Raw genomic sequence first — 14,167 nt, 5'->3', positions numbered from 1 at the left:
TGCATAAGAATTATCTCTAGGCAGGCTAGGGATATTCCATATTTATTTATTTTTTATAAACAGCCTGCTTGGTGCAAGCTAAAACACTTGTTGTTAAATGAGGTAGATATAGAGCTGGGAAGATAATTCATAGCACAATGAAGATAGATGAAAATTATTAGGATTCAGGTTTTTTCCATAGGCTGATTATTAGAACTCATTTGTTCATGCATCTGCAATGATGTGGTGTGCAGAGTGGTTTTTTTAATTTAAAAAATAGACTTTGGCTCCTGTGCTACTATGCAGAAGATGGGATACAAGAGAGAATAGAAAGGAAGAAAGAAAGCATCAGAATGCCAGGATGGATAAATAGATTGTTAATAGGCATATATATATGGATGGAGAGCTGTAGCTTTATGGTGAGACAAGTGGAAATCTGTAATGTTGGGAAAAACATTTGCGAGATTATTTAAGATGCTATCCTGAACTTAGAAAATAATTCTGACAATGAAGGAGATTTTCAAATGTTTGTGTCCTGTTTGGTTTTCAACAGTTCTGGGCGGTTAATTTTGTTGCCAAGTGACTGAACATTGCAACATTCACAATGTTTTATCTCCCATGGGGAGTTCTTTTGCTCAAAAGTGTGAATGGCATGGGAGAACCCTTTGCTTCAAAAGCAAGGCTAAGAAATATAAACGACCACAGCTCAACCTTCAGAAGGTAATGAGGCCTTTTATTCTATTCATATTTTTAGTGGGCTATGCTTGGTTAAGACTAACAGCATAACTTATCTTTTAAATTTTATATTTCTATCTGTTTGGAAGGTGTTGGGAAGATACATATATTTCATAAGGCTGCAAGGCGTTTATGTATTATTAATAGCTGATGACTTTCAGTGGAACAGCGGGAACAGAAAAGAGGTTGAGATACTGAAAAATGACGTATGCGAAAAGACTGTTCAATCATCACACCAACTGCTAGATATGTGTATCTTCCACTTTGCTCTTCAGCCCTGTACCACTAATCCTAACTTGCAAATAGCTGCAATAGTATTGTTGTTATCATTGTTGTTCCTTTTGTTATTCCGATTGTTCTCTGGAAACCAAGCCAGATGGGTGAGGTATAAATAATAAAATTATTATTATTATTAGCTTTTTTGAAATTTGCTATGAGGGCATTTTCTGTGTTTTAGAGAAGCTTCAGGTGCTGCTTGTGAAGCTGTGTGTTGTTGTGGTGCTGCTGATAGGAAGCCTCATTGCACATGCACAACAAATTCTCGAGATCACAAACTCAGGATCATCAATCATTGCAGCAGTGCTAAAAAATGTAAATGCTATATAGAAATGTTTTATAATTAAGGGAGCGAGGAAGTGTCTTTTGTGAAAGCCAGATAAATCCTGCAATTGAAAGCAATGTTGTGCTCCAGTGAGTATGTGGAACTCAATGTGAATAGGACCAGTCCCATTTAAGGATTGAGCCTGCTAGTAATGCAGACTCTCCAAGTGTTACTATTTTCCAGGGACATCCTTGATTTACAGAAGCCGTCCCAGTTTCTGATGTGATCCTGGAATGTCCTACTTTTCCTTAGGATGTCCCTATTTTCATCGGAGAAATGTTGGAGGGTATGGAGTTATCTGAAGGCAATCCTGTATATGGAAGTTTTTAAATGTTTATTTTTTTATTATAATTTTTAAATATGTTGGAAGCCGCCCAGAGTGGCTGGGGCAACCCAGAAAGATGTGTGGAGTATAAATATTAAAGTTATCATTATGGAATGGGATGTCCCTATTTTAATCAGAGAAGTGTTGGAGGGTGTGGCAATGCCACACACAAGGCTTGAGTACTAGAGTCACCATATTCAGCATGAAAACCAAATAGTCTGTAGGAATAAATATATTTTGCAAGTGTGGTGCAAGCTGCACCAGGTAGAATTCTCCTTTCCTGTTTTTATTATTGCTTGTTAGCCACCCTGAGCCCAGCCTTGGCTGGGGAGGGTGGGGTATAAATAAAAATTATTATTATTATTATTATTATTATTATTATTATTATTATTATTATTTCCATTAGTCGGACACAACTAAATGACTAAACAACAACAAAAGAAAGGCACAGCAGCCCAGTACAGGAGGGAACCTAATAGTTTTCCTCTTGGCCTAAGTTTCCTTTTCGCTGCTTTCGAGTTCTTAACTTTTCAATTCTTCTTGGATTTGATTCCTCCCTGGTGAATTCACCTAAGTTTATTGCTTGAGAGTCATTACGTTCCACCTGGTATTTGCAGATGCCCCGTGCTTCCTCAGTCAGAATCCACAGAAAGGAAGACGAAGTAGCCGATGTGATTAGTACCTAGAGATTTTGTGCTCGCCATTTATCTGTAAGCGAGGTGATAAACCTGTCCCTTAAGGCCCAGGCACTTTTAGGAGTGAAGAGCACCGGAGCTAGAAGTGTTTGTCACAAGCAATAGCTTCCAATATGTATAGATAATGTCAACAAATGGTGAAAGGAGATAAAATGAGAAAGTATGTGTACATTTAGCCCCTTGGCGCTCCCTGTCGTGTAAAGCCATGAAGATGAATGCTTCAGGTTTTGGTTCAAAGAAAGAATCTGTGTCAATTAAAGGTCAGGAAAAGGCTTGAAAATAGGAGCATTGAAGGAAAATAGGAACACTGAAGGAAAAAACAACAACAAGTATTGTTCTGTGTCCCACAAACTTCTGACCATTAGTCTAAAGCCACAATTCTCTGTAATCAAGGCCACAACTGAGTTTCAACTCTTCTTCGGGTTGTATTTAATGAAGTCACTGCACAAAATTTTGCTTTTCCTCTTCTCCCCTCTCTCCAGATTTGCAGATGGGGTGTGTGTGTGGAGAGCATGTGGGGCAGAGAAGAAGAACGGAAAGTTCAGTTGCACAAGTGGAAGTTGTTCTGCTCGTTCAGTGTCTAAGCTGGTTACAACCCATGTTATGAAAGACTCTTCTAGGTCTGTGAACCTGTGACTTTCCGGGTGTTGAGACCAAAATTCCCATCATCCATTATCACTGACTACGCCGGCTAGGCATGGTGCAAGCTGAAGTCCAACAACGTCTAGAAGCACATTTCCCCCTATCCCTGCTGTTTTCAGATATTGTACGGCTTTTGCAAAAGCGCATAGGAGAAATCATAGCCTGTGGTGATGGACATATTCCCAAATCTTTAGAATATGTAAAGACAGCCCTGTGCACATGCAGAGGGCTATTTAATGCAGTCAGCAGGTCTGTTTACCCAGCAAAAAAAAAAAAAATCAAAAACAGAGTTGATGATCGCATGAAGGGGGATATGTGCAGAACCCTCTTCAAATGTTCTACATGGAGAGAAGAAGAACCTTCAGCCCTGAGAACATCCTCCCCCCATTTCCCCATTTTCATACATAACCTATTATATTTGGGAAGGGAAAGAAAGGACAGGGCTTTGGGATTGCAGTTCATTGAGAAAAATAAGAATCCCATAATATTAGAAAGATAAAGGGAGAAAAAGTGGATAGGAAGGGGGTGAGAATGGCAACAAAAAAAACTTGAGCATGAAATTATCAAACGGGAAAGGTTAAGAGTGCTCAGAATTCTGTGCTCTTATTCTTTTTCACAGTTACGCTGACAGACATACCCCCTCTCTCAGCTAGATGTTTACAGATACACACAGGAAGTTCAGTTCAGTTCAGTTTGAATTTGCACCTACAGGAGATGATGTTGCCATATCTATTCTTATTGCGGTTTTCATCTTCTTTGGCTGTATCCCAAGATGCTGTCTGCCCCTCAGGTAGAGCCTGCAAAATAAACAACAGCAGAGTGTTTATATGAAATGGCCAATGCCTTCAGGTGTTTTAACATAACGAAATAGGGGTAAGGGAAAAGGCAGCATGCAATTTAACACCCAGCCAAGCCAACTGTTTTTCTCAAGGAAAGGGCACATTTAATAAGAAAATGATGAAGAGACCATTAGCATCCTATGGCTTAAACTGGCTTACAATTGCTTTCCCAATGCAAATGGCACTAAAAACAAGTGGGAAACATTTTGCTTCTGGCTTTGTAATCATTGGGTTCTTTTTCAATGCACCATCTCTAACACAGGGACATAGATTGCTTCTCTTTTGCCTCTGAGAAATACAAGTTGCCTTGTAAAATATTTAAATTGACAGAGGACAGAGGCAATGTTTTTGTAATATAAAACAAGGCATAAAGGTTTCTCAAACTCACGAGCTATTTGAATGCCGCATGTAATATATCCATATACTGCATTGTAGCTGTATATAGTGATGCCTGCTAATGTGAGCACAATTCAAAGTGCTGATTAAATTCAGATCAAGGCTCCTTTAATTTAGAGAGCTACGACTTTTCTTCCATTTAATTTCAGCTGAAGAAATACATGAAATCAACCCACCAAGTCTATATCACAAGAGCACAAGATACATTCTTAGCATTCTTCCTTTTCTGACTTCCGCCTTAATCAGTGATTTATTTATCTATTTTTTAAAAAACCACTCTGTACAAAAAGAAATCCATTATGAATTTTTTAAATACTGTACACATTTTGATGCATTTTGGCTTTTTTTTTCTTTTTTCGAGCCAAGAACTGTACTGAAAATCTGGTGAAGTGCAAAATCCAAATGATAATTATGTTTTGACCTGTGTGGTCAGGAGGTGAAAATTAGGTTGCTTTCATTAAAATGCAATTATATGAACTCCCCTTCATGTTGAGAATGGTAGGCCGATAATAAGTCTAATCAAGATGAAATGCCCATGATACTATTGAGTAACACTGAAGCATCTTCTCCCGTTTCACAGAACTGATACCATATTTTGGCCTTTTCCTGCGATGAAGATAGTAAAGGCGAGCTCCCACACACCACTCATAAACCCAGTTTTGTTTGGCATGCTTTAAAGATGACGCTTTTTATGGTTTCTGAAACCTTATTCTGTGTTCAAGAATTACGCGCAAATAATAATTATCTTTATAACATACCCATTCGTAGGAAAGCACATTTCCTGCTGCTCAATAACAGATAATTTGCTTAAAAAACCAAAACAGAAATTGCACTTGTTTGTTTCTTGTAGTGCTAGCCATTGCATTTGGGCTGGCTGATGGTGGTGAAATGTGCTAAAAATGATATTATAATCATGCCAAACCACAGTTCACAAATGGTTCCCTCTGGAAATAATGTCAGGATATGCTATGGATCCTGTTTGTGTCAGAGAAGGATAATAAAAGCAGTTCTGGCTCAAATCTCCACATGTATGAAGTAATGTGTCAGCAAACGGGAAGATCTTTGATCACACACCTATTTCCTTGTACCAAGAAAGTGCCGCTTAATAGTGGCGAATTTTTAGAGCGGAGGGGGGCAGCACAAAAAACATAAATTAGGGATCCCATTTCTATCATCAAAGATAGAGAAGAAATGACGCGTTATTTGTACATTAGAGTCTAGTTACAAATGATTGCTCAGAGAATGGTAGCAGTCATTTGGGATCTCATCATGCGCTATTGATGTGAAAAAAGATGAGGAAGGAACAAAATCCTTCTAAGCATTATACATAGGATGGTAAAAGTGACTTTTCCAAAGAAATGCCCAATTCAGCTATTATCAGCTATTAATTGCTTTGATCAATAGGCGTCTTATCAAAACAGCAGGTTTTTTGCTTTAAAATACAAAGATCCAGTGTGTGTATAGAAAACATATGCCCCTTCTGTTCACTAAAAATATAATCAAATCTCTGATATACATATGTATAAAACTTTCTGCTATAGTATGATTTACACCAGGGGTTCTTAAACTGCAGTCAATGGACTATCAGTGGTCCACAAGGTGGTCTGTCATATGCCTGCAAAAATACAATTAAAAATCCTCCTGGAGTTAGCACAACTGCTACAACAGGCAGAAAAACAACAACCATTAAGTGGTTCACGAAGACCTGCAGTAATTTGGAAGTGGCCCATGGTAAAAGAAGATTGAGAACCACTGATTTGTATATAAACAGCTCAGGATAAAATCAAATGCCATTTGAGATTTCAACAACTATAGTAATGATGGATTAAACTTCTCGGTCTATATCTATATTCTTTTCTTCAAATTTTTTTCACACTGTATGGCTGTCATTTTAAAGCACTTAACACAATGACATAACTGGTAAACTTGTCTTGGAAAATTCAGACTACTGATATAGATGGAACAATAACCTGTTACAATGAGAAAAATAGCAAAGTGCAGTGGAATAAATAATGTATCCAAAACAGATAAAATCAGGAATTTTTTAGACATCACTGCCAGCACTGACTAAGTATGGCTAATCTGCACTTCTTTCATAACTGTTGTCAACTTAACAATAGAATTGTAGCAACAATTAACCAGTTTTAAGAGCAATAGTGGTAACACCAATGATCTCACTAGCATTCTAAATTCATCAGAAAAATGTAGGCATTCTATGGGACCTTCAGGCACCAATCTCATTATAACTGGTCTCATTCCCCGCCCCAAATCTCTCCCTGTAGGTAGAAAACAAAGAGAGCAGCTAGATGACTGGCTTGAACCTTTCCCCCTTCTATGCTAGTATTCTTCTGGCAAGGAAGTGTTTATTTTGGGGTGTGGCTTTTTTAACATGGGAGAACATTCAAAAGTGGTTCTAGCTCCAGTTTTAATTGGCACTGACCCTTCTTCCAGGTCTTGACTTTACCCCAGTATTTTGCTGCATGCATAGAACCAGATTCAGAAATATTATTGGAATTGTGCTGAGGATTGCAGCTATGGTGTCCTATAAGTTGGCATCTTTTGCTGGATCGGCTTTGGGGGGCTCCCAAGAGAGATCTTTTGTAGCTTATATGTAAATCTGGCACTGTCTCGAACAAATAAATTAAAATGTCCAGAAATAGCCGCCTGAGAGGAGCGGAGAAGAAAGCTCAAGCGGACGCATTGCCCTGAAGGAATGGGATGGGAGAAGAAGCACTACCAGCTTCTTCTAGAAAACAAGCCAGGTTTCTTTCATTGCAGCTATTTTTAAAAAGACATTGATGTTTATTGTTACAACAATCTTATATAAGCTGCTTTGTGAGGTTTGCCTTAAAAGTGGTATGTAAATATCCTTAAACAAATACAAATAAAATGTAGAAAGCACAAAAGTGGGTCTTCTTCAGTTTAGCCTTGAGCAAGACTCCCAGGATATCTACCAAACTACTTCTCAAATTTGGGGGAAGCTATATGGTTTAAAATCAATTGTGTGTGTGTGCTTGCACGAAAGACTGTTCAAGAGAAAGAGCGAGGGGGAGAAAGGGAAAGACTATGTATAGTTGAGACAAGAAATGAAGAGGGGGGGGGAGTCTAATGGAGTTAGTGATTGATGAAGGCAACTCACAGAGCGTTTTCATAATAGAAAAATTATTTGGTACCATGTCACTAAATAGACCGTAATTTATGAAACTTGTTTACAGGGTAAAGGACAAAAAATATATCTTAAAAGGCCAAGTATATTTGTATGTGAGACAGAAACCAAGCTAGAATACATCACATTTTGAAATACAGCTCCTGGACATCAAAGATAAGGTCATTAATCTTCTGTCTTTCATGAATCTGGGATGGCATCATGCCATCTAAACTAAAATAAAAATAAAAAATTCCTACTGATTATTTATGTAGCACTTTGAAAGTGCAGAACTTTGCAATAAATATTAAATTACGGAAGCAACCTTCTAGTCACATTCCCCAGCCCCATATTATACCAAATTAGGTAGACTAGTTCAGTAATTGTAAAATTATGAAAACCATGCTTCAGCTCTTGTTTGTTGTTCAAAGAGAAGCTGCAATGCAAGCTTGGCTAAAGTATGGTAATTTGAAATTATGAGCCACATAGTCAGCCATACAAGGACATATTCTACAGGACAAATAAAACTTCAGGTGTGCAAAATTAGAGTCAGCACCTTCAGTGAGGGAAATAATTAAGTTATATGACTGGGCACATTATGGAAGTATATCCCAAAATGTGCAGTCACCTTATGGGAGAAAGTTCACTCTCCATTACCCACTGAACTGAAGCTGAAAAACATGACAGCACAGAAGCAGTCCTTATATTAGTAGTTTATATTCCACCCAAAAACATGTACACATTCCTCTGGACGAAACAGATGAGCATATGATTGCTCACTATCTCCTTCATCACTACAGACTTCTTCAGACCCAGAATCCAGCTTCATCCCCAATATGAAACACAAAGCACATAATTCTTTTAGGGCTTGATCTATTTGTGCTCCCACGAAACAGGATAGAGGTAAATGCTTTGTGACAGATTGACAAGATGCATGGATTTAAACAGGGATTTTTTTTCAACAGGAACTCACTGGAACTCAGTTCCCCTCTTCCCCATCAGCTCCTTCCACCAGGCTGCAATATTTTCACTCCCTCTACCCCATCCCACAAAATGGAACTGCCCAGTTTTAATTCAATTGTACAGACTCTGAACATGCACTTGCTCACTGACTTGTGGCAGTTGTTTTCCCTTAAGAACAAATGGAGGTTAACAGTAATTCTTCTAGACATCTAAAGATAGTACAGTTTAATTTAAGGTCTGTAACCACATCACTTTGACCCCTGGAAGTACCTTAAAATCATGTCCACAAGCTTTGAAATAGGATATAGATTTCAATGACATACCAGCCCTTCAGATAAATGATACTGTATGGTATTATTGCAGTAGCCACTGATTTACCTGCCCCTTCAGCATTGAGACAATTTTTCAAACATTTGTCCTTTCATAATTCAAGAACCACACATGCAATTCACTTGTCACACAAAGGAACCAGGAGTTGCAAGAGAAAATTCCCCTTTGCATCCTTCATAGAGCCGAGCACTCTTTGTTCATCTGATTTACTTGTCTGCACTGACAATAAGACTGGCATGGGATGGAATGAGCATCTATTTTATTTTGTTTGTAAATTTTGGTCCCCAGCTTGTTGGAAACTAGAAATGGCCACCAAATATCGTTGTGGAGAGCCGTTTCACCACAATGTGCTATACGGAGATTGATAGGAGAGACTAAACCCCACCCCCATGTTGTAAACAAGGTTTGGGGAACCTCTTCCAGTCTGAGAGCTGCATTCCCTTCTGTGCAACTTTCTGGGGGCCACATGCCAATAGCGAGGGCCAGGAACAACAGTGCATAGAGTAAGGAATGTAAATTTTAGCTTTCTACAGTAGGCTAGTTTCTGCACACACTCATACCCAGCAAGCAAGATGTTTCTCAGAGTTTAAGGACACAGTCTAGTTAGGCAAAAACACTCAAGGAAGGTGTGAAGGAGGGCTGGTGCCAGGTCTGGGAAATGGGAGTCTGATGTGGGGAGTATCTCACAAACCACATAGAGAGAGTTATTGGGCTGCATTTGGTTCCTAGGCCTGTGGTTCCCCAACCTGGCAGTAAAGGTTGTACATGCTATATGATAGATGACCACAGTGTGTCAAGGTAGATAGCTAAAAATATGTTTGGTTATCTCATATTTAAGCTAACCCCAGGGCACCTCAACACCTATTCAGCTACAGTTTTCTCTCCAATGCCTGTGGAGTCGAGTCACAGGTAAGTTTGTTCTTACTTATTTCTCTCCTTTCCACCATTACTATTCCAATACAGTCCCAGGCCACTTCCCTGCCTCTAATACCATTTCTGTAAATTATTCAGTGGTTTTTCCATGGGGCTCGAAAGTTGGATTTGCCCAAACTTAGAACTAAATTCAAACATCCCACGTTGTATTTGATCATGGCGAAATTCTGCAAAGCCTTGGGCGATACACAACTAAGGAACAAAGGCAGCCAAGAGAAAATATTTCCAGCCATCTCCCAGGCTGGCATTTGATCACAGCTGCTATACCACATCTATCAGATGTTGATTATGGGGATTCAATACTTCTGCCAAAGACAATAACAGTTTAATTGCTGCAACAAGGCTCTAGCAGCACACACCGACCCAGGCAGAAGCAGCCTTCCTGCCTCTCAGTCTCTTGTATGGCAACAGTCTGAAAACTCATCCATTGATGAAGGGTAGAGAGACATATTTATATAGATAGCCAGGGGCAGCTTCAAGTCCGAAAAAGCCCTCTGGGAGCAGTGGTAATGGGCAGCCACTTTAATTTCCCAGAATGCTCAGGGGCTGCAATTTTAATTTCTCACAATGTCCTCGAATGCTCCATTAGGAAAGTAATAGGGAATTAAATTGATCATGTCTCACCACCAGGTAAGCATGCGAGTCCAGGGCTGGTGTCAGCACCAGCGGAGCCTGATGGGGCTGCTGGTGGACAGGTGCCAGGTGCTGATGCCAGACCTGAGATAGCCATGAGTGTCTTGTTTAAATGGAAGGCCATCAGCAGAGACACTCCAGTTGCTCACCATGCCATCAGCAAATCCCCTCCCTAAATTGCAAACTTGTATTTCATCACTTCATACGTGAAAGGAGCTGGGGATTAAGGCAGGGCAGCCAATGTGGTCTCCTCCATACGTTTTGGAATATAATTTTCATCAGCTGATCTCTCTGGCACCCAAAAAATATTTCCCCAGTGCAATGTAGCTCTGTGTTTTTTCAAATGTGATATGGTTGGTGTGGCACCCCAAATCTGGAAATACTGCTCCATTTCCCAGCCCACCTACCTTTACAATCTCTGACACACTCCCGGGGGCAGTGGGACAGAAATGACTAGACTTTCCGGAATCATTAGTTCGCAAAACAGTCTCTGAACAAAGCTTCATAGAGCCAGAAGCCTCTGGGTGGCTGTACCAGCTAGCAGTTCTTCTGACAGCTGGTTGTCACCTGTGGAAAGCCTCTTACCAACACTGTCAGGTCTGTCATCCATCTGCTTACCCTCCAGCAGCACCTGGTCCTGTCGGCAGAAAGTGATGATGAAGGGAGCTGTGTGCTCATCTCTGCCAGAGAGAGCTGTCAGTAGGACTAGATACTACAGCCACCTGGAGGCTTCTCATCATATGGACGCTGGTCCAGAGGCTGCTGTGTGAACAAACTCTTAGCAGTTCAACTAACAACAAATTCAAAACAGTGAGTCTTTGGTTTGCACCTATACTACACCAGATTATGGTTTGGTGGAGTTTATACAAGAGATAAGGTGACTAGGGCCATGATCCCTAACCCAGTATGCTCTGCTGTGTGAGAGTTTCAATGAAAAGAGAAAGCTTTGCCATGTCTTTTTTCATAAGTGGGGCTACCGGGAAGCCTTTATGGCAAATGTCAAGCCCTTTCCCCACATCAGTGGACTGGGGCAGAAACATCTAGGATGACGGCCACTGCATATAACATAAAGAGGACTCAAGACAAGGAGGCAGGAGCAAATAGGGGGAAGGCATTCTGGTTAGCATATAAAATAAGCCACTTAAGCTATCAAGACGCTTCTCAAGAGCACTTGTTCTGATTTGACAATAGCCTTAATTTTCATTCTTTAGCTCGGCATTCAAGTGAGTGAATGTTGCTCTCACCTCATACTCCTCTTTAAAGCCATAGCCCTGTCCCCGTTTCATCTGAGTGATGTGCTGCAACAAGTCGGCCACTCGGATTGCTGGCTGGAACTGTCCCCTGGGGTAGGACATTTCCACTGGGTCGCAACTTCGATAGGGATGGGTCTGGATTGTCAGTGTCGGCTGAGTCATCTCCCCATGGCTACTGTCTGTTTTAAAAAATAGGGAGGCAAAACAAACTTTCACCCAGCTGTTATTTATTTGTTGTCTTCCGCCCCAAGGTTAATTCCCCTCCCTCCCATGGCTGAAATGAAACTGTACCTGCCCAGAGCCATCCCACCCCCCAAAGCTAATGCACACACATGCTGGATTTTGTGTGACAGGCAATGAAGAAAACACAGAAGCAGCAAATTACCCAACGGTGACAACAACAGGAGGAGGAAATATGGTTATTTGATGCACATTACCTCTGAAACTGGAATTTCTTTCATGCTACCTAATCACATTCGATAAGGTCCCCATCTCTTGTCCTGCTTGTTGCTTTTGCAGCTTGAGGGCAGAAAGACTATACAGAAAGGGCATATCCTGCCTCTGGTCAGTTCTCCTACCTTTATCCCTTGCCAAGCAGGACTCCAATGCCACTTTTCAGTAGGTAGACAGGAAGGAGAGAGCGAAGAACAGACAGGTGCAGTATCATGGCAGGAAAACCTGAAATGCTCTGTTATGCAATGGTTCCATGCCTTGGACATGTGAAAGCAACAGGTTCTGCTTCAGGATAAGAGATGGGAACCCTATCAGGAGAGCTAGAAGGCAGGGGCTGTATGTGTGCAAATTCTCTTTGTTGCTCATCTGTACTGATTTAGCATTAGATCAGAGATGGAAACATGTGGCCCTCCAGCTGAACTCCAGTTCCCTTCAGCCTTTGCCAGTTTGGCCAACGGACAAGGATTATTGTCTTCATAGTCCAGCAACCTCCAGAGGATCAGAATTTCCCCACCCTAAATTAAACACTCCTTTAAGCGCTGGTTCAGGGATGCTTTATGCTGTACTAGTTCTGAAACTTTGCATGTACTGGAACATATTCTGCACTTTTCCTCCAAAAGCAGAATCAACTTAGGTGATGTGCCTGCCATAATTCCTTATATAGCTTCACAGACCATGGAACATAGTTTGATATTTTGAATGGGGACTGGGCAGGGGATAGGAAATGACGGAAAAGTTAACTAGAATTCTTTATTGCAAATCCCAAATTTTGTGACTGGGATGTTTATACGTGTGAGTGTACAGTAGTATTTTGTATTCCTTTGTATTTCTATTAAGTCCTGCAATGGGGAAAGAAGGGTGGGGTCATTGGGAAGTTAAGGAAGATGAAGTACAACATAATGATGGGGGCAGGGCTTTTGGGTCACACTAAACGTGATGTGGAGGAGACACCTATGTTTCTTCATGATTTTTTGATTTCAGTTTACTGCAACTGCAAGGGAGGTAGGAAGCAGACTTAAAATTTGACTGAAGCAGCACAGCAGAGAAAGGGATTGCTTAACACTTTCCCTACAGGTTCTCCTCCCGATATTGATAAAGGAAAATAGATTGATTTTTATTATATTTTTTTGTCTCCAAAGTCCCGGCAACTCCTGACGAAGAAATCTGTATCTATAGAATACAGCACTGAGTATTAATGCAAAGTTCAAAATTTCATCAATGTAGTCATATTAATTAGACATGAAACATAAATATTCGCTAGCTTGCAGAAAGCCATTTTTTGTGTTAGGGGGAAGCCAGACAGCAAAGCTAAGCATTTATTTATACAATAACCCGCCTAATGCCGTTACTAATGATAATGTGAGGACTCTGAACAGAGGGTATTTTCAAGGCTTATTAGTTCTCCGGGCTGGATTTACTTTCCCAGTGCATCTTTACTGTTTCTCATTAACCCTTTGCAATAGAGAATGGGGCCATTTTCTTTAAAAATGGTGAACTACTTGCAATAGGCTGCATAATCTGCTTAATTTGCTACCATTAGGTTGAATCCAAACCCAGTTGCACAACTGAATTCTCCAAGGACCCTAATCTTCTATCAGCCACAGTTTAAAAACATTACAAGTTTCCATTCCAAGAAGGAGTCACAACCAAAGAAACAAAACAAAAAGTAATGAGCTGGCCTATAAAAGCACACTGAGGCCTTTGGATTTGTCATAAAGTTAAACTCAAAGCTACTCAGCTCAGCATATTCAGGTGTAATCATTATTTTCTATATTCAGAATGAATTCTATTCTGGGCTTTATTTTTTTGTTTTTGTTTTTGATAGCCTCCTTTTCCAGTTCTATAGTTGGAAATATAACAGCTGAAGTATATGGCAGTGGGGGTTTATGGTACAGAAAGAAGGGGCGGAATTCAATATTGCTTTATGTGGCATGTTCATTTGTCACAAGCATATCAGCTTCCCAGATGGAACAACCCCTCTTCTCCTTTCCCCATGCACTGTTCTGGAGGGGTCTTCCTGATCCCTCACCCCACCCCATAGTCAATGTCAGTGGGGTGGAGAGCGTGCAGAGAGCGGAAAGGGTCTTCCACTGATGAGGTTTGTTAGGTTGTATCCTACCCAGCAGGAGATAGAAGCTTGGAACTAGACTTTGGTGTCTCTTGCAAGTCCATTTCTTGAATGGAATTCCACTCAGGGGATATTCCAGCTGGTAAAAAACAGGAAGGTGACTTTTGTCAAATCTGC

At 40.4% G+C, this 14,167-nt stretch overlaps 1 protein-coding gene across 17 annotated transcripts in view; it reads right to left on the bottom strand.

The window, feature by feature from the left end:
* Window positions 1-14,167, bottom strand: part of PTPRT (protein tyrosine phosphatase receptor type T) — a 621,336-nt gene that overhangs the window by 31,187 nt on the left and 575,982 nt on the right. For all 17 annotated transcript variants that reach the window (XM_081867470.1, XM_081867484.1, XM_081867480.1 and 14 more), the window contains 2 exons: window positions 11,461-11,648; window positions 3,687-3,774 (listed from right to left, as the gene is read on the bottom strand). In XM_081867470.1, the coding sequence (XP_081723596.1) occupies window positions 3,687-3,774; window positions 11,461-11,648 (276 nt within the window). The remainder of the gene's footprint in view (window positions 1-3,686; window positions 3,775-11,460; window positions 11,649-14,167) is intronic.

The sequence above is a fragment of the Podarcis erhardii genome (assembly GCF_964252035.2).
Source record: "Podarcis erhardii genome assembly, chromosome: 6".
NCBI lineage: Eukaryota > Metazoa > Chordata > Lepidosauria > Squamata > Lacertidae > Podarcis > Podarcis erhardii.
The sequence above is the reverse complement of the archived record's forward strand: the minus strand, read 5'-3'. Positions and strand labels throughout refer to the sequence as shown.